At 41.8% G+C, this 20,366-nt stretch overlaps 1 protein-coding gene across 1 annotated transcript in view; it reads right to left on the reverse strand.

Moving 5' to 3' along the window:
- The window catches only part of LRRFIP1 (LRR binding FLII interacting protein 1), a 177,944-nt gene that overhangs the window by 24,328 nt on the left and 133,250 nt on the right, over positions 1-20,366 (reverse strand). The window contains exons 12-14 of the mRNA XM_065413159.1: positions 4,525-4,557; positions 2,780-2,905; positions 1,280-1,351 (exon numbers count right to left, since the gene is read on the reverse strand). Of these exons, the coding sequence (XP_065269231.1) occupies positions 1,280-1,351; positions 2,780-2,905; positions 4,525-4,557 (231 nt within the window). The remainder of the gene's footprint in view (positions 1-1,279; positions 1,352-2,779; positions 2,906-4,524; positions 4,558-20,366) is intronic.

Here is a 20,366-nt window from a genome sequence, read left to right on the forward strand (position 1 = left end):
GTTCCAGTCTCTTCCTGGCAAATTCTGAAGAAAGTTACTATAGCTGGAAATGAATTTTTAATTAAGTATACGTTCCTCATTCTATGCCAAAAGCAAGGTCAGAGGTGACTAAGCAAAACTGAAGTTGTTGGTCTTCAAAGACACAAGCAGACCTGGACAAAAATGCTACAAATGCACTTGAAGGGAACAATATTACAAAAATCTAGTTCACTTATTCTCAAAGGGTAAGGTAGATTAGTTTGCAGAATCTAATATATATTTTGTGATCTATAAGAGAAAAAAGTTTAGGCTTCATATATCTAAAAGATGCAAAAAAAGCACAAACTATTTTTTCCATTTGCAGGTCACCTAAGATGCCAGTAACCGAGTATCTCGTACTACTGAACAGATGAGGAAAAAGTAGGAGAGAAAGTTTTAATTTTAATTAACAATTACGCTAATATGTACTGTATTACAGTATCTGGTATGCCAAGTCCCCAGTACACTCATCTTTACATGCCTTCTGTTTTCAAAACGTGAGCCAATGCAGCTGAATACATAGTGTAAAGTGTCAAACTAACGCATTTATTTAGCTGCTACACCAAAATCCTTTTGTGCATTAATGGAATTTGTAGGCGTTCTTCCCCTGCAGCTGCTGCGACAGTTTACCCCATAAAATATGGAAGTTTTACCAGGGCTGCTTGTATAACATGAGATATGATTGCCTCTCCCTCAGGCACGTATAACTTACCAATTGTTTTACTGGGACGCTCTACTAAGTACCTTTTAAAATACATTTACAGTATTTAACTTTGATTTCCCATGGCACTGAACTCCGCAGGTTGGTTACATGCTTAATAATCAGCATTTACTTTTATTTTAGATTTACCCTCAAATTTTGAGTGATTTCCTGTTCTTGTATTATGGACATATTTAAAAAGGAGTAACTGATTAGTTTTCTATATACTCTAATCTTTATATTACAATTTTTGATGGAGATTTAAATACATTCTCAAGACACCAAAATATAAGACATGCAGTAGTAAAAGTTCTCATTAATGACCTTTTCTACAGAGGTTAATAAATATTTACATGTGCTGATTACCAAGAATTATCCAAAGAAATGATTACTGGTCATCAGAATGGGTAGCATGTTTTCCTCACTGATGAAATGCTTTTAGTTAATTCACACTTCAGCATAAAAGCATGCAGGTTAAATTCGAGTTCTGTCTCTCACTGGGCCTCTCTGAAAGTTTAGCTGATGTTAATATCACATGTTCAGTCTGCAATAAACCAGTACCTTCATTTCTTTCAATCCCTGCATGTATTTGCCTTCTACATCCTGAATCTGGTTCTTTAACTCATTGATATCCTGGGAAATGGCAAAAAAAGTGAATGATGTCAAGAAAACTAATGGGCAGTAATCACAGCTGAGTGAGAAGCCGGTGTTCAAAATTCCCATTTACAGACACGTTTCTACTCTAGTTTGAGTTTTCTAAACTTCATTATAAAAAGATGTATAGGCCTTTCACACAATCATCTGTCTTGGACAGATGTATATTCCTGTCCTAATCATTTTGACTGGGAAAATGGGATGTTTCTAGAACAATGATGGTCTTGTGGTTAAGGAACTAGATTGTGACTCAGGAGCTCTGAATTCCGTTTTCAGCTCTGCCACAGGTTGTATGACTTTGGGCAAGTCCCCCTCTCTCTCTCGTTCTGCCTCAGTTCCCTATCTGTAAAATGGGAATGATATTTCTCTACTAGCACCCAACAGCGGTGTTGTGAAGATAAATTTATTAATGCACGTGAGGTGCTCACAGCTACATCACTCTATGATAAGTTTCAGAGAAAAGTGGGAACATGAGCACCAAGAAGACACCCTAGGAAGTGTGGGAAATACCACTGGCAAATGGAATAAAGACATTCATTTTAATTATGAGCCCAATTAAAGCTTTACACAATCTCTCTCTCTCTCCCTCTCCCCCCCCCCCTTGGTCACCTCCTGATGCTAGAACTGCAAAAGAAGTAAAATATTATAATTTGGGGGTGACCAAGGGGGGAGAGAGAGAGAAAGGGACTCGGTTTGTTTTCCACTTTTATAGTTTTTAATACCAGATGGAACTATTCCGATCATCTAGTCTGATCTCCTGCATAACACCGGCCATAGTGTTTCACCCAAGTCCTCCTACATCGAGCCCATAACTTCCAGTTGTGCTACAGCATCTCTTTTTAGAACAGCTATGCACCATTTTTCCAAAAAATAAGTTTTTTTTTAACCAACCAATAAAATGAAAATACAAAACAGACCATAGTAATATCTTTTATTGGACCAACTTCTGTTGGTGAGAGAGACAAGCTTTTGAACTTACATAGAGCTCTTCTTCAGATCACCCGAAGAAGAGCTCTGTGAAAGCTTGTCTCTCTCACCAACAGAAGTTGGTCCAATAAAAAAATAGTACCTCACCTACCTTGTCTCTCTAATATCCTGGGGCCAAAATGGCTACACAACTCTGCATAAAACAGACCACGGTTACTGCCCACATTTAGACTTCAGGAGGGCCAAGTCTTTAGATGAATGAGGTGTTTTTGGTCACTCCTGCCAATACTGATTTGCATGTGTAATTTCTCACACATACTGATGGAAAAATATAAAGCTATGCTTTTAAATAATTCCACTGCTTACTAGGTCAAACTTAGTGGAAAACTTCAAGACATGGATAAATACATTCTGACTGGAATGACTCCTCTAGCAAGAGACAGTTCCTACCAATACATGTTACTTACAAAGACTTCTTACCTTAATTTCTCTAATGGATGCCTCAGTATCAACGGAGATGGAGGTGTCCCCACTGCCTCTCCGGGAGGAAGTTCCACCCAGAGAGGCTAGTGTAGCTGCTGATAAGCTTGACACAGTACGAGCTCCCTAGAACCATACATACACAGTTAAAATAAGATGGGTTATGAAATAATCCTTTTTAAACCCAAAAATGAATGCACGTAAATATTTTGAGAATGTGATCTGCCTTTTTATATGCATACCAATCAGAATGACCACAATGATCTCTTTGGAACAAAGAAAGTTGTTTTAATTTATAGCAAATGGATCATCAGTAGACATGCTGTGCATCAGTGGGTCACAAAAGACCTTCTGTTGAACAAATTTTATGTCCTGAGATTTTTCAGATCATTTATAGTATGGCTACTGATGGAGACAGAAACCTTTACCTTGAGGTCATCAGTTCAAATTTGGGACAGGTTGGAAGTGACTGACAGAAGTTACCATCAGATAGCTAATTGGTGAGCTATGAGAAGCAAGTCTGTGCCTTTAGTTCAGTCCAATTCACAGTAGACAGGTGTCCAACACCACCAAAATTATATAATTGGCACTCATGTTGGCAGTCCCAGCAGACAAGACAAAACTACTTAAGATAGTGAAGTCCAAAGCAGACAGCAAAGAGTTACAAAGGAATCTCACAAAACTGGGCAACCGAGAACAAAATGGCAGATGAAAATCAGTGTTGATAAATGCAAAGTAACACGCATTGGAAAACAATCCCAACTATTCCTACAAAATGATGGGATCCAAAGTAGCTGTTACCACTCAAGAAAGATCTTGGCGTTGTCATGGATAGTTTTCTGAAAATATCCACTCAATGTGCAGTGGCAATCAAAAAAGCTAACAGAATGTTAGGAACCATTAGGAAAAGGATAGATAACAAGACAGAAAATATCATTATGCCACTATATAAATCCATGGCATGTCCACACAAATACTGAGTGCAGTTCTGGTCACCCCCATCTCAAAAAAGATACATAAGAATTGGAAAAGGTACAGAGAAGGGCAACAAATATGATTAAGGGCATAGAACACCTTCCATATAAAAGATTTAAAAGACTGGCACTTGTCAGCTTGGTAAAGAGACAGCTAAGGGGGGATATGATAGAGGACTATAACATCATGAATGGAGTGGAGAAAGTGAAAGTGAATAATTTACTGCTTCACATAACACAAGAACTAAGGGTCACCCAATGAAATTAACAGACAGCAGGTTTAACACAAATATAAGGAAGTACTTCTTCACAAAACATACAGTCAACTTATGGAACTCATTGCCAGGGGATGTTGTGAAGGCCAAAACCATAACAGGGCTCAAAAAGAATTAGATAAGTTCATGGAGGATAAGTCCATCAATGGCGATTAGCCAAAAGGGTCAAGGTCACAACCCCATGCTTTGGGTGTCCCATAGCCTCTGACTGCCAGAAGCTGGGAATGTACGACAGGGGTTTGGATCACTAGATAATTGCCCCAGTTCTATTAATTCCCTCTGAAGCATCTGGTACCGGCCACTGCCAGAAGACAGGATCATGGCTAAATGGACCGCTGGTCTGATCCAGTATGGTCATTCTTATGTTCTTACTATATGAAGCCATATCCTGCCCTGGATTTTATTCAAAATTTGTGTAAATTTAATGCAAGTTTAACATATGGAAAAGTGGTAAGATATGTGTTATGATCAATATAATTCATGTCAACTTTCTTACCTTCTCAAAGTCTTTTTCTGGCCTTTCTTCAACCTGCAAACAAAAGAGAGATTATTTAGAAGCAATAATTGGATAATATTGGACAAAGGGAAGACAAAATAAGGCAGGCTGTTTGCTTTTAAACCTAGGTCTGCTAGGGATCTGAGGAAGAAGGTTCACTGGCAAGATATTCTGCTCAAAGAGCAACCACAATACATAGCACTGCAATGGCATTTGGGGGAGGAAGCAGTCTGGATCACACCTCAAGCCTTCCTTGGTGTACCATACATTTTAAGATGGGGTATTCTTCTAACTGATAAAGAGAAGCTTGTGAATTTTTCTGTTAGGACTGCTCATGTGTTATATAAGTTCTTTTTACCTTAATCAAGAAAGCCATATTTCAAATAATTTCAAATCATTCAGAAATTAGACAGCTGTATAGGCCACATATAAATCACTTGGAATAGAAATCCATATCCAAATCTCAGCCACCCAAGAGCATGCTCCAGATTAGAAACTAAACTATAATAAACTGCTGAAAAGGGGGGTAGAAAAAGAAAAGATGAAAGATGAATGAGATTAACCAGAAGGTGGTCTTGGGGTGGCCAGAACTTTGTTGTAGCTGTGTTCTTTATATTACAAATAGAAAATCAAATATTTAGAGTGTCTCTCACACATGGAGGAGACTGGGGAAAATAGATAGGCACAAGGAGGGGCCCTTGGGATCTATGTAAATCCTCCCAATGTAGTGCAAATGATCAGGTGGTAATCTATCCCTAAGGGCAAGGGTTGAAGTCCCATTGGCAGAGAATGTACCTCCCTTGGATTGCAAAGAGAAGTAGTCCAAGTGTTCAAGGGGAGAGTACAGTGGTTTAGGGTAAGAGTTGGGCAGGGAAAAAACGCAAATTTGAAATTTCAGTTCCAAAACACAACAAAAAAAATACCCATGAAACTAAATTCAAGAAGTTTTGCTTTGGGTAAAAGTATTTCATCCTGGTAATATCAAAACATCTTGTTCCAATTTCACCTTTTAAAATGTTATATATAATATAAAATGGAACTAAAAAAATAACTTAAAAAAAATCAAAAGGTTCTTTTCCGAAAAGGCTGAAATGGAACATTGACCTTATTTGAAAAAAATGGAACAGAGCATTCCAAATAAAATTCTGTCCATCTCTATTTTGGGCTCAGCAAGTCAGTCATTTGAGGACTGATATAAATGCTATTTTGGTATTTTATTTTTGGATGTAAAGGAAGGGGAATACGGGGGGGGGGGGGGCTGGGAAGGTGGTAAGAGGATTAATAAAGGAATTAGCTACGGAAGTTTACAAGCAGAAATCAAGCCCACTCAGGCACACAATTATGAATACAACATAATTAGAAATGAAACATTTGCCATACAATGGTTCATGCCTTCAAACAGCCAAAGAAACATACAACCTTCAAGTTTTGGATAAGCTAACGAGTTATCAGTGTCTTTCCCTTTAAGGTATCATTTCTGAATGTCAAAGGGCTAAGTAATGTCATTAAAAGGAAAAGAGGTCTGGTAGAACTAAAAAAACCACTCAGATTATTTCACTTCAAGAAACTCATTTTCAGGAGGATCAGATTGTGGCAGGAAAGAATTGGTTTCAATATGACTTTTTTGCTTCTGCCAAAGGCATATTTGCTAAACACGGGCATTTTCAGATTAATGATCATTTTAAGAATGAAGGATGGTTTATTTTATTAAACAGCACAGTCTAGGATCCAAGTCAAAAGCAAAGCACATTTTAAAAACATTTCTTTAAAATACTGCAACACTTTGGGAAGGGTAAATCCTACTTGAAAAAGCCTTCAACTGTAGACCAATTTCTTACTGGGACAAATCTGATAGGAAAGAAAAAATAGATAAAGAAATAGGTGTAGCATTAACCTTTCTGTACCAACTATTCCATCTCAGGTAACCAGAGATCTGGATGATGGGATGGATTGCACCCTCAGCAAGTTCACAGATGACACTAAACTGGGGGGGAAGGATAGGGTCCAGAGTGACCTAGACAAATTGGAGGATTGGGCCAAAAGAAATCTGACGAGGTTCAGCAAGGACAAGTGCAGAGTCCTGCACTTAGGACAGAAGAATCCCATGCACCGCTACAGGCTGGGGACCGACTGGCTAATCAGCAGTTCTGCAGAAAAGGACCTGGGGATTACAGTGGTTGAGAAACTGGACATCAGTCAGTAGTGTGCCCTTGTTGCCAAGAAAGCTAACAGCATATTGGGCTGCATTAGTAGGAGCACTGCCAGCAGATCGAGGGAAGTGATTATTCCCCTCTATTCGGCTCTGGTAAGGCCACATCCGGAGTATTGCGTCCAGTTTTGCCACACCCACGCGCCCCCCCCCCACACACACACACAGAAAGGATGTGGACAAATTGGAGAGAGTCCAGCAGAGGGCAACGAAAATGAGTAGGGGGCTGGGGAACATGACTTATGAGGAGAGGCTGAGGGAACTGGGCTTATTTAGTCTGCAGAAGAGAAGAGTGGGGGGGATGAGATAGCAGCCTTCAACTACCTGAAGGGGGGTTCCAAAGAGGATGGAGCTCGGCTGTTCTCAATGGTGGCAGGTGACTGAACAAGGAGCAATGGTCTCAAATTGCAGTCGGGGAGGTCTAGGTTGGATATTAGGAAAAACTATTTCACTAGGAAGGTGGTGAAGCACTGGAATGGGTTACCTAGGGAGGTGGTGGAATTTCCATCTTTTAAGGCCCGGCTTGACAAAGCCCTGGCTGGGATGATTTAGTTGGTGCTGGTCCTGCTTTGAGCAGGGGGTTGGACTAGATGACCTCCTGAGGTCTCTTCCAACCCTAATCTTCTATGATTCTATGAAATGCTTGTTTCTAAATCTTTAATGAAGCAGACAAGATCTATAGAAACTGGCATAGTCAAATAACCCCATTAGAAGTTATACTGCATGGTTGGGGTGGATCTCAAAGATGATTTATGGACAATGAGTTAAGCTTCTCCAGGACAAAAACTGGACAACAACAATTAAAGAGGACATTATATTTATATCATTTGAAAGTATTGAACAAAGAGATATCTTCTGTGGGAGGCATTTGGAGAAGTTTTTAGGGTCAGCTGATAAGCAGAACCTCTCAATTGAAAAAGGAGATTAAGAAAAATTAAAATCAGGAGAGATTCATAAAACCCCAGGTTCAAAATAGTATATAAATAGTTAACTAATATTAGTGGGAAACTAAATTTGTTGATGACACATGCCACTGAAGAAGCCCTTAGATATATAAAACCAATGTTTTATGAAACAGGAAATAAAAGTGGTAAGTTACTGTCTTAAACTTATAGTGATTCAAAAGCAACCATTACGCCACCAATTAACAGTCAGCAACAGATACACACCCTAGTGATGTGTGCTACTTTTGCTGCTTATTATAAACCCACTCTACTTCACTTACACCAAGCTCTGAAGTGATTCAAAAATATCTGGAAGTAGCAGGCTTGCCAAAAATACATGAAATTGATAAAGAAACTGTAGATAATAGAAGAAGAAATCTTAGAGGCAACACCAAGCATGGCAAGTACTAAAATTCCAAGACCTGATGGCTCTCCAGGTGAGTTTTATAAGGTAGTTTAAGGAGAATAGTAGGTCCTTTGAGGGATCCCTTTAGGGCCATTTTAAGCTCCAACCTAAGGCCTGGTCTACACGATAATAGAGTGACGTAGGCCTCCCTGTGTTGACCTAATTGTGCATAAGTCTACACTTAAATTTGCCTCCCACCAATGTAGGTTCTTCATTATGCACAAGTAACAGCACCTCGCCAAGTGGCATTGAGCATGGCAATGGTCCATGCACTGAAGTTGACACAGCACGAATGTAGACATTGCATTACCTTTATCAACCCTAACAGTCCTCCAGCAGCTATCCCACAATGCCCGATACTGACTGCTCTGGTCACGGTTGTCAACTCCACTCTCCAGGGTGACAGAGACCAGAAGTCCCCCACACCCATTAAAACCCCACAAATTTTTGAAATGCCTTTTCCTGATTGTCCCATCTTGGCAAGTACACCTAGCAGCTTTCCACTGTTGTGTGCAACTGCCCCACCAGCCATGTTGGCTACACACTCCAGACATGTTCCTGCCCGGAGCAGACAGGAGGTATTTTATCTCCGGGGCCTGTAGAGAGAAGAGGCTATGCAAGCACAGCTATGGACTGGCCACAGAAACATGGACATCTATGAGCAGATTGTACAGGAGATGCAGGAGAGGGGTGTGACAGGGATCAGCAGCAGTGCCGTGTGAAAGTAAAGGAACTGCAGCAGGCATACCAAAAGACCAGGGTGGCCGGCAATCAATCTGGTGCTGAGCCGCAGACCTCCTGCTTTTACAAAGAACTGCATGTCATATTTGGTGAACACCCCACCGCCACCCTACACACCACTGTGGATACTCCAAGGCCCCTGGTGTGAACAGTGAGGAGGAGAGTGGGGGGTCCTGCGACTGGGGGGTCCAGCTATTCCATGAGCTGTTTGAGATTCCACTGCCGTCCAATCAGTGCCAGTAGCTGAGCACAGGGAAGCCTGATGCAGGAGAAGGAACCTCAGGTAAATGTGTGATTGTATTTCCCATTACAATGATGTACTGATACCTCCCCCCAACTTAGCAGGACACAGCTACTGACTTTTCATTAATTTACTTGTACTAGAAGAGGCAGTGGGTACAATAAAGATGTAGAGTTGCTCTCGGTTTTTCATTGCCCTGCAGAATTAGCAGGAGGGCCCATATGGAGCATTTTATGTACACAGGGGTGTCCCTTGAATCCTCTTCAAAAATCTTAGTCAAATTTCCATGGACATATATTGCAATCCTCTCCCAAAAGTTTCTAGGGATGGCAGCCTTATTTCTTCCTCCGTGGTAGGACACCTTCCTGTGCCAGTCAGCAATAACTTCAGCAGGCACCATTGCAGTCAACAGGCTAGCAGCATACAGGTCTGGGTGGCTTTGAGACGCCAGCAACAGCTGTGCTCTCTGTGCCTTTGTTACCCTCAGAAGTAAGATTTCAGCTAAATTCACCATCTCTTGCAGAAAATGGAGCCATAATGGGAACCTGACTCTGCAGTCCCAGTCACTCCTGCACGACTCGTTTCTGCCCCATCATGCATTGCCAAAACTTCCCAAAAGACAGTGCCCTGAATGGTGGCACTGGGTTGCATACTGGGATACCTACCCATGGTGCACCACACTCCTGGTGAGTTCTTGCAGTGCTGACATGAGGAGGACGCGCACAAGCAATATATTAACTGCAGCAGCTTTTATGCTGACGTAACTTGCATTGGCAGAAGTCTGTAGTGTAGAAATGCCGTCAGCTATCCCCAGTTAGTTAAGAACAGACATCAGCATGGTAAAAGGCCCTTAACATTTGAACCAAGTGGAAACTGTAAACAGTGAAAGTTCAGGAAAGAAGGTTTGTTTTTCTTTGAGGTTACACAAAGTTCTTACCAAACAATGCTGAACTTCCAAGTTTCTGTGCAACAAAGAATGCTATCACACAAGCAAACCGATGGAGAACAACCTAACTGCCTCCGAACTGCTCACCATACTTTTTACTGTAAAAATAATAGCTAATAAATACATGCTACAGAAAAAATGAAAGAATAAAGTACTTGCCAAGAAAGTAATATAAATAGGAATACATCTAATAAAAATGTAAAAGCTTTTTATTGTAGGACTCTATTGAAATAAATCAAAATCTATATGTTTTAATAATGTATAATACTCATCTCTACTAACAGACCACCACCTGAATGCCCATCATTTCATGGGGGGTTATGCAAGAGAGAAGGAGAAGGAAGGCGTACGTAGAGTCATTTTCAGGAAAATTCCTATGTGCAGCATTGTAATTTGGCAAGGGGTACAAGCTGTTCTTTGTAAAATAAGCACATCACAAAGGGATCAGAGTTCAGCCTCTTTTGAAGGTTATTTTTCAGAATAAAAGCAGAGCCATTTTACAAAAGTGTCAGCACTATCAGAGGGCTGAATGCAGCTGGAAGCCAAGCAGGAGCAGAATAATTCTACAAGTCCATATATGGAAGTGTTGGTGTCACTAGGCATAGCTGTATTGCCTATTTTTCATAAACAGTAATGAACTACTGCAGTTTTTAATACATTTGAAACTTATTTCCCTTATTCTTTCCACTTAACTAGCAAATATTTGATATTAACCCTTCAAATGTCTTGCCTCTACACATATCCAGTGCCAGCATCACCATTGTGCACTAATATAGTGGAAGGGGGGGATAGCTCAGTGGTTTGAGCATTGGCCTGCTAGACCTCCAGGGTTGTGAGTTCAATCCTTGAGGGGGCCATTTAGGGAAATGGGGTAAAAATCTGTCTGGGAATTAGTCCTGTTTTGAGCAGAGTGTCGGACTAGATGACCTCCTAAGGTCCCTTCCAACCCTAATATTTTATGATTCTATGAAGCTCTTCAAGTGTTTTACAAACATTTACTGAATAGACCTCAATACCCCCATGAAGCAGGTTCATATTATCCCCAGTCTGCGACAAATAAACAGGAACAACGAAGTTAAGTGACTTCAAGGTCAAAGTAAATCAGTAGAAGAGTCAGGCCTTTAATCCAGAACTCCCAGACACCAGCCTCTTAAACTAGACCACGTATGCTTATAAATTTTGACAGAGGACCTTATGTTGTATGGCATCAGGTACTAAAAAGTCCACAGCCAGTGTGTGCATGTATCATTGAATTGCTCCTCAGCTTCGTTTCAGTGACATGTGATTAGATCATTTTCCCCATAAAAAGCAAAGTCTTATTTTCTGTTTGTTGTGACATGAATGAAATCTGAGATCACATTTTCTATTCTAAAACTAGTAGAGTATTTGGTTCTTAGTGGAGTGAGCTCACCATTGGTACAATTTCACAGTTGTGTTGACCTTTTCTGCTCTATAAATCCAGCACCAGAGGGCAGTCTCAAACTCATAATCAAGAAAGGTTGAAACAGCACCACCTCTGAGATGGACAGAACACACTATCTAATGCTGAATGAGAGATGGACAGTGATTAGATACAAGGAATTATAAACCTACCTTAACACTGAGGAAATAATTTTTATTACTAATTTTAATAATCAGAATGTAGTGTTCCTTCCTGCCTCATTGGGAAACAGTGACTGATGTAATCAAACGCTACTCCTTAAAAGTACAGTCTAAAAGAGGTAAGTTCTATGGGCACACACAGGGCCATATTAAGGTCTTGTGCATTTCAATAATAGTCAAAGTCTACCTTGCTGTAGGAATCAGCACAGAACTTTTAAAGGTTACTTACTAGCAAGAAAACCTTTGAACTTTGTCAGGTGAGGATTAGGTGTTTCTTCAGGATTCTTTGTAACTAACTTAGATAAGGAAAGACTGTTAAATCAATCCTTCTTAGTTAAACAAACATATCAGGAATTTCTGGAATGCAAGTCAGCACTGCAGCAGATCTCCACTCCAGACAAGCTGAAGCACAAACAGATCTGTCACTCTTCACTGGCTATAGCTGTCAGCTTTGATATACCAGTAAAATTTTAAAATTGAATGGGAAGACTGGATTGGATGAAAGCTGTGAAAATTGAGGGCAAAGTATCAAACAATTAATAAATTTGCTTAGAATTAAATCTACTTCTGTTATCACTTGTATTCTGTTCATCATTAAAGGTGTTAGTTGCAGCTCTGCCAAAGAATTACTATGTTGGTTTGTTACAACAAGGCCTGCACATTCTCCTAACCACACTTGCATTTTCAAAGACATGGCTTATAATGAAAATATTGTGATGCCAATCTAGTACAGCCCCTCATAGGCTACAAAAAAAACTGACCATTGGTCCCCACCCTTCTGAATGTCTCCAAGAAATGGGAAAAGGAACATAGCACAGATTAGGGTTACCATACGTCCGTATTTCCCCGGACATGTCCGGCTTTTTAGTTGTTAATTGCCGTCCGGGAGGATTTTTTAAATATATAAAAATGTCCGGAAAATACGCATGTATGATAACCCTACCCACTGCCCCCTCTCCTCTTGGTGTGTCAGCTCGCTCAGCCTGCGGATTGCAACCCCCCCGTGCTGCTGCAACCCTGCGCCCCACGGCTAGGAGCGGTGGCGTCTCTGCAGCCAGCTGCTGGTGCGGGGGACCCGCGGCCGCTTCTCCCTCCTCCGAGCATCCCCCGCGGCTCTGGCAGAGCCTCAGTCTCCCCCCTTCTTCCCGGCCGTGCAAGGATCCCCCCCGCCAGCAGTCCGTGCAGTCGGGGCTGCCTCCCCCGGCGGAGCCGCTGCCCGGGGACAGGTCCTGGTACAGGGGAAAGTTTCTCGGTGCGCGGCAGCGGCGGCTCCTGGGAGCCCGAGCTCCCCCACCCGGGAAGGGCCCGCGCTGCAGCGCCTCCCGCAGCCTGAGCTGCCGCAGCCTCGCCAGGTCCAGCCGGGAGCGGGGTGGAGGCTCCCCTCAGGGAGGTGAAGGGTGGGGGACTCTGAGGGTAGGGGGCTATGGGAGGGGGTGGGGGGCTCTGAGGCAGGGGCTGTGGAGAGTGGGGGGCTGTGGAGGGGTTGGGCTATGGGAGGAGGTGGGGAAATGAAGGGTAGGGGTTATGGAGGGAGGTGAAGGGGAGGACAGAGGTAGGGGTGCTGTGGAAGGTGGGGGCTATGGGAGGGGGTGGGGGGCTCTGAGGCAGGGGCTGTGGAGAGTGGGGGGGCTGCGGAGGGCAGGCTCTCAGGAGAGGGGGCACTGAGGCAGGAGAAGGCTGAGGATGGGCCCTGTGGAGAGCGGGTGGCTCTGGGGGGAGGCCTGGGGGGGTCCGGCGGGCAGACGGGAGGCGGCTCTGGAGCGAGGCCTAGGGGGGTCCGGTGGGCGGGCAGGAGGCGGCTCTGGGGCGAGGCCTGGGGGGTGGGGCGGGCGGGAGGAAGGCGGCTCTGGGGCAAGGCCAGGGGGGTCCGGCGGGCGGGAGGCAGCTCTGGGGTGAGGCCTGGGGGGGGGGGGGGGTCCGGTGGGTGGGCGGGAGGAGGCTCTGGGGTAGGGTTACCATACGTCTGGATTTTCCCAGACATGTCCAGCTTTTTGGTCCTCAAATCCCCGTCCGGGAGGAATTTCCAAAAAGCCGGACATGTCCGGGAAAATAGGGAGGCATGGTAAGGGGACCGCCTCCTCCCGGGCTCCAACTTTCCTGGTTCCCGCCGCTCTCCACCGCAGCGGGGGCCGAAGCAACTTCCCCAGCGCAGCAGCAGCCGGGGGCAGGAAGGAGGAGGGGGAATGCGGGGTGCTCAGGGGAGGGGGCGGAGTTAGGGTGGGGCCAGGGGCGGAGTTGGGGCAGGGCCAGGGCCCGGGCCCCGTGGAGTGTCCTCTTTTTGCAGTATTGAAATATGGTAACCCTAGCACAGATTACCTGTTGTGTCCGGCTAACAAAATATGCCTTTGAATTCCAAACATGTTGTCCTCTTTTTAGCTCTGAGAAATCTTTTAACACGGATTCAGAGAATAACGAAATTGGTTTCAAAGTAGTATCTTTCAAACTACTAGCTCCTCTTAGTGATTAAAAAGTCTGAACATTTTGAAATTTCCAGACTTAATAGCATACAGTGACACTCTCCTCTTTTCTCAGCATTTGAAAGACTAATCTACATGATCAGGATTTACCTCCAATTTTTTCTTAATTACTGAAGATTTATGGAAAGTGAAATCTGCCAGCATTATCCTGAAGATCTGTATTTATACAGAAACTATGCAGTTTATTGTTATATTAGCATGTAGTTATTGTACATACACACCGAGACAGGAGTGGGAAATAAAGCGGCAGTCACATGATGGAAGGGATTAACTGAGCACCAGATCAACTTGCAATCAGCAAACTTGACTAAGTACCATAATCTTATCACTTCAGTTTAACTACACACACATGCAAATAAAGAAATTAATTATAATTTTATGTATATCATTTTAATATTACCAACTATATTCCCAACACATGCATGCATATTAAAAACTTCACAGCACTAAGACTTGAGAATGCAGATTTAGCCCTGCACAATTGCTTGCAGGTGCAGCTACTGTAGCTTTTTGCAAAAAGGAGCTGGGTGGAGAAATGGAGTAGTGAGAAAAGGTTATGAGTTTGAGGGACATTTTCCAATCTTTAATTTGAGAAATCAGTATCTTTCAAGGGCACTCCATTCCTTCAAAACATACATTGTGAAAACTTAATACCATTTAGTTGTGTTTTGTTTCTCTCTCAGCACAATTAGCCAGGGTAGGAAATAGGTACGGTTGTGTGCTGACTTGAATACATACATCTGTAAGGATGGGAAAACCAAGCTAATTTTAATGCTGCCAACTTACATATTTATTATTTTTCTCACAATACCTGGACTTCTCCTTAACTGTTTAAGTACCTTAGTGTCCCTATTCATTCTAATTTTCCTGGAGGGTTGAAATCCAGCTTTCAATGGGACTTAAAAATGTTATTGATATATTATATGCATTGTAAAAACTCCACAGATCCTTCAGAACCATTATATACTATTATGCCATTAAGTACTTGTTTAAAAATGCCAATATTTACTCTCAGGTTAATGGCTGCAGTATGTTAGCTGTGCGCTGAAAATCCTCACCATATCATTTAAAAAAAAATCAGAAATACAGACGCTCCCCGACTTACGCAAGCGTTCCGTTCCAGAACACCTTGCGTAACTCGAATTTTGCGTAAGTTGGAAACGTATACCCGACAATTATGCAAAAAAACCAAACAAAAACAGCAACAAAAACCCAACTATTTCTAGCTTACGGAACTTTTCCCGTAGGTGCAGATTTGCATAAGTCGGGTTTGCGTAACCTGGGGGGCATCTGTACCCTGAACTTTATGATGCAAGGTTTGTTTTTAAAGCATTAGGAAATTACCTCCAAAGATCTTTTTTCCAGAGATCCATTTCTCAGTAACTCCTCAAGATAAAAAAACAAACAAAACCCCCCCTGAAAGACTGGATTTTTCAGTAATACATTTTCAAACTAAAAATGTTTTTATTTTTAATAGTACAATTTTAAAATAATCATTATTGGGCTGAGATCATACAAGCCTACATTTAGTCCTGTTTCATGCTGATACATATGTCAGAAAGTCAATCACCCTGAGTCAAATACATAGTTATTTATGGGGAAATTTTCTGTACAGAGTTTCGTACAATGTTACCAAACTTCATACCAGGGCAGCTCTACTCCTGTTTGAACCAAACGCGAGAACCAAAAAACAAACTCCTGAAGACTATCACTACCTAATGAAAGAAAGTCTTTCAAAACCAGGTTTACATGTTAATAAGTAACCCCTCTGGCAAGCTAACAACAAACAGAGCACCTTTACAGAAAAGTGCCATATCATAGTTACATCAACTGAATTCTATGGACTTTAGTGAGTGGAACTTCTTAAGGAAGGGATCTTAAACATCAAAGTCTTGCGTGGACATTAAGCTCCACTGATCCCTTCTGTAAAATAAAGTGGGGTCGTGTCCATCAAAAGTTTACCTTCTAGGCACTGTTGTGTCATGTGCTATACACCTTCACTCATACTCTGTTGCTTTTCAATAGTGTTCTTCTATGTTTACTGTTATTTCTAAACTGCTTTGGCATCCTTCTGGGATGGAAGCCATTGTGTGTAAGAAATAAGAATGAACAACGTTCCTGAAGTCAAGCTGCTGCTAACTATATTTTGGGAAAACCTTTGTTTAACATAATCTAGGGTACATGCAGGATATCAGAAAGCCATGTAAAAGACAATATAGACTGTTCCCCAAACTCCAGCTCACTTTGAAACATCCTTAGATTGCATATTTAAGAACAGCAGATTGAGTGGCACAGTGGTTTATGTACCAGCCGTCTTCTCACTGACACTTCAAATTTGGCTCATTTATTGTGCAGTATATTGGCTCACTTGACTTGAGTACACTTAAACTTGTTCACACTATCGGACCTGAAGTCAGCTGTTTCCGTGGAATTCCACTTCATTTTCTGCATCATTGAAGTAACTCAAACCCCTCCCAATTTATACCTACAAAGGATCTGTCTCTTTCTCCTGGGAGGAAGCCCCTGAAGTTTTGAGTTCAGACATCTATTGGTGTGAAGTGGGACTGCTTCATTATACCCCCCCGTCCCGACCTTCTTCTCCTTTTCCCATGTAGCTGGGGTTGCATCACCACATCAGTCTTTTCCTGGCTTGCTTGTCCAATGCTTGCTATGTATCCACTCCATCCTACCATACACAGTCCATCCACCATTTTCTTGGCCATCCTGTTGTTCTTCGCCCATGTACTTTAATCTCAAGCATCTCCCTAACAAGCTCCCCTTCATCCATCCTTTGTACACACCCATACCATTTCAGCCTCTTCTCTTACAGCTTCTTTTTGATATTGAAGACCTTGGTTTCACTCCTGATGACATCATTCTGTTGTCCCTCTTCTTTTTCTAAAAGCAAACTGCTCCTTTCCTAAAATGGGCTCCACTGTTGGACAAACACAACTATGATTCTAACATCTTCATACAATGGGACAGCAATGTAATTCCTTATTACTTTGAATGTATGTGTCACCATTTTGTTTGTATATTGGTACCAATATGGACTTTTTCCATCCTCTTGGGAGTGTCTTCTCTTTCCAAACTGCACACAAGACTCACCTGAGCCAGCATACACGAAACTCTCTCAAGGCTTTGATATTTTCCACCATGACTTCGTCTGGACCTGCTGCTTTTCCAGGTGCCATCTTCAGCAGTGCAGTCTTGATGTCTGCCTCTGACAGGTCAGAGACATCTGTGATTTTCGGTTCCCACAATGGTAGTGTAGCATATAAAGTAGACCCTCATTACGTTGACCCTCAAAGTATTCTTATTTGTTATTCATATTATCACTCACTCTCATATCTATATCTCATCAATACACAGGCTTCCAAACTGGGAACCACATTCACTGGTGACCTTTACAAGAATTAACTGGTACCAGATTTTATTTGTTTTATTTTCAAAAGGAATAATCAAAGTTAACAAGCCCCAAACTTATCCTGTTATCTGGGTATTTTACAAAAAGAAACAGGAGGTGTAAGTATTTTCTAAAACTATCTCCCAAGGGAAGGCCTAAAACAACATTCAAGTTTCAGCTCCTCACCTAGGAGAAGCATACACTCAGGGTGGAGTTTATTATGACTGGGGATGTCTACTAAAAGTGGGTGTTCATTCATGTCATCTTCCTACTCCTCCTAAAAGCCCACATCTTCACTCCCTAAGGGGAAATGCTGCAGCATGTATCTGGCAGATAATAATGATTGATTCTAAGGGAATTAGCATAATTACACTGGTGTTAAACTTTAGAAAATGGGAAGTGATGCTTCAGTCAAGCAGACTCATAGCCCTTTGAAAATCACTGGAAAAATTCAAGACTTACTCCACTATAAACTGAATTTTGCTATAATCTAGTTCACTATGCAGCATGTGGGTGTGGGTCACTTGCCAGAATTATTGGAGTGTATTTCCCTACCATTGTGGGGGCCTCAGGCACTGGTGTCTGGGGTCCCTCGTATTCTCTGCCTGTGGATGATTTTTTTGTTTGGTTAGTTGCAAGGAAGATGCTAGATTGACGTCTCTGGAAACTGAAGTTCTATCTTTATCCACATAACGTATACAGCACTGGCAGTACAAGCTTGCTCAAAATGCTCTACCAACATACCTCAAGTTTAACCCTGTGGCAGCATTTCTAGGAATTAAATGGTGTTCAATGCCTAGCCTTTCTGCAGACAACACTGTGGCGGTGCACCCCATAAGGCTTTATGGAAATATGCTTATGAATATATATATGACCTAACTGGAATATGTTTTATGCTACATATGCCATGTAACATATCTATGTAAAGGTTATTCATAAGCATCTTTCCATAAAGACTTATGGGGTGCACCGTCACAATCACTAAGTGCCAACTGTAGCAACAGCTTTTGCAACATACTCAGCTGTTCAGCAGCAACTGGACTCAAATCATCAACTCATCTCATTTAAACCTGTGTAAACACAGCTATCAGATGTTAACTCTGGTCACTACAACGTGGGTTAGCTGGGAGGTGAAAATCTCTATGCAATTGTCCATTCTAGGAGCCAGTTTCCCTGATTTCGTATGGGTTTATCAGGTTTAAAAAAGGATTTCTAAAAATTTAATTTTACATCTTATCTAACAGATCAAGAGATGACTTACTAAGTTATGCCCTTACTCTTTAAGAAAGGCTACATACTCGTAATTTATGTCTTTTCTTTACTCAGTAGGTTTATGCATATTTAATGTAAGTACTGTAGACTGAAAACACAATTCTCTTCCATCTCAATAATTAAGAACAGAACTTATAAACAGCAGCATGATCAAGAAACAATGGGAAAGCACAGGATACCCACAGGAAGCATATACCAAACATTTTCCAAATGGAGATAAAAGACAAATAAGCAGGGAGAATGCGAGGCATGACTACAGTACACATCAAGAGAAAGGGAAATCCATATCAGCATAGCCACTCCAAATTCACAGTCCACATATTGCTAACAACTCACAGTAAATATCAGTTTTTACCTATACAAAGACACCCATCTCTTCTTATATTTTATACTAACTTGATAAAGACACAGGGTTTTGTGGCATGGTTATTTTGTTGAGACAGTTTTTTCGGCATTAGATGATACAAAAGACACAGGCACAGAAGGTACAAGTGAAACTTATTCAAATGATCCTGTCATTTTCTGCGGAAGCCCGAATAGCTCTCTTTAAAATTCCACATTCTAGGCATGTTTAATAGGTAACCTGGTGCTAAGGACTATAGAATTCTGCAGTTAGCTAAGGAGTAACATTGCTTAAAGGAGAGGTTTTTTTCTGGTATACAAGTTGTCTGAAATTCTGAAATAATTAAATGTCTCTTCAAGTAAGGTCCAAAACCTCTGTATGATATTTTTGTCTAGTAAAATGACATTTACTGGCCGGACTGCTAATAAGAATTATGGACTCACCAAGCAAGGTTCAAGGACAGCACTTTGGCAGTAATCCCAGCATCCTCTATTCCAAGCAAGAGTGGAGTCCATACTGTACAAGGGTATTGCTATTGTACAGTGCATTCCCTCCCCCTCATCTTTAATAGCAGTCTTTGCTAGTAGGGCTAATCTTCCGGCTCTTGGGTGTCTGGGAACATACAAAAGATTAGGTGGGCAGAAAAGGGGCGGGAGACAGATTGGACAAGTTAAAAAAATATGGTATTAAAAGATCTTGGGGGAAGCAAGAGCCAAATATTTGGAAAGAGGTAGAGAACAACACAGGGAAAGATAGATATACAAGGAGGTAGGAGATAAAAGGAGGAAATAGGGAAGACTGAAACCACCACCGGGGAAAAAATGCACCACGAGCAGGTCAGAAAAAAGTCTAAAAGATGCAGGAGAGGGAGGGAAGTTATGTTTCAGGTAGTTAAATTGAAAGAAGTTTGATTAAGTTACAAAATTATTACACTATTTATTTATTCCATTAAACTGCGGGGCTGTGGCAGCAGCCAGGTATTTATTACCCTGCTAGTGGAGGCAGGGTAAATTTTGAGCCAGCCCCAATACCTTCGGTAACTAACAAGTACCATTATCCTGTTGACATAATTGTTGCAGTCTCCAAGTCTAGTAAACTCTGGCTGTTGCAGTTTTGAGTTCTGTGCTATCTGGAGCTTCCCCTGCTACGAGGCCTGTCAGAGCGTACTGTGCACCTCTGACCCTGAAGAAAACCTGAAAACTGCAAGATGTGAAGATGGAACCTGCTCGGCAAGACCGTCATCATAGAATTTGGA

This window comes from Emys orbicularis, chromosome 11, assembly GCF_028017835.1.
Source record: "Emys orbicularis isolate rEmyOrb1 chromosome 11, rEmyOrb1.hap1, whole genome shotgun sequence".
In the NCBI taxonomy this organism is placed as follows: Eukaryota; Metazoa; Chordata; order Testudines; family Emydidae; genus Emys; species Emys orbicularis.